The sequence below is a fragment of the Lactuca saligna genome, chromosome 6 (genome assembly GCF_052625555.1).
Source record: "Lactuca saligna cultivar CGN05327 chromosome 6, ASM5262555v1, whole genome shotgun sequence".
NCBI classification, from domain to species: domain Eukaryota; kingdom Viridiplantae; phylum Streptophyta; class Magnoliopsida; order Asterales; family Asteraceae; genus Lactuca; species Lactuca saligna.
The window spans coordinates 22,119,614-22,120,551 of NC_136422.1; the positions used below are offsets into that span (position 1 = coordinate 22,119,614).

The window sequence follows — 938 nt, forward strand, 5'->3', positions numbered from 1 at the left end:
ATGTGCAAAGGAGCTAAGGTGCATGGTTATATTACTGGAAAATCCCTCCCAATAGGTGATGATGATGAAGATTGGGAGGCCATTGATTCTCGAATAAAATCGTGGTTCTATACTACCTGTGATGCTAATCTTTTACAAATTATTTCTAGTGATGAATGCACAACCAAAGATCTTTGGGACAAGCTCATTGAACTCTTCCTCAATAACAAGTTGTCCTGTATGCTCCAACTTCCAGAGCAATTTCGAAATACCAAGAAAGGGTTTTCATCAATCATAGAATTTTGCCACACTTTGAAGAACTTGGCTGAAGCACTAGCTGATTGTGATTCCAAAAGTGATGAAATTGAGCTTGTTATGCAAATTCTCCGCCAGCTTCCGCCATCCTATGATAGCATTATTAATGTGATTACAAACACTAAGTCGTTCCCCTCATTCCTCGAGGCTAAAAACATGCTCCTAATACATGAATATCATGAAGAAGCAATTGATCCAACTGGTGATTCTATATTTACATCGTCCACTTCCTTGTACTCATCTGCAACCACCAGTGGGAAATCAAAAAATAAGTTAAATAGGGTTAAAAATAATGGATGTTTTGCTGCTAAGGGGGGATGCTAATGCCGAAATCAACCCTCTCTTGGTTCTCTAATACAGCCCGGAGCACACTATTTTTAGCCACCAGGGACTAGCTCCAACAGTACATGTGTCAGCCTCCATACGACAACCTCCTACTGTCGCCCAACAGCAGCCACCCGTTTCCTTTGCTACTACCGCTACCGCATATGATGTTGCCCCCTTCGGTGGTTCTTCCCTCTAGAATGCAACCCCTATTGATTTTTATCAACGAGCACTTCAACAACCTTTTTTTGGATAGATTTACCCTTCTTATGGAGCATCCCAACAACAACCATTTGCACCATCTCAGCAGCCATCCAGCA

At 41.8% G+C, this 938-nt stretch overlaps 1 protein-coding gene across 1 annotated transcript; it reads left to right on the forward strand.

The window, feature by feature from the left end:
• LOC145002365 (uncharacterized) lies at positions 1 to 618 on the forward strand. The gene has a single exon (XM_078961652.1). The coding sequence runs from the start codon at positions 1 to 3 to the stop codon at positions 616 to 618; it is 618 nt and encodes a 205-aa protein (XP_078817778.1).
• Positions 619 to 938: the final 320 nt, after the last annotated feature.

Coding starts and splice junctions, on each gene's coding strand:
- LOC145002365 (XM_078961652.1), top strand. CDS start 1: ATGTGCAAAGGAGCTAAGGTGCATGGTTATATTACTGGAAAATCCCTC.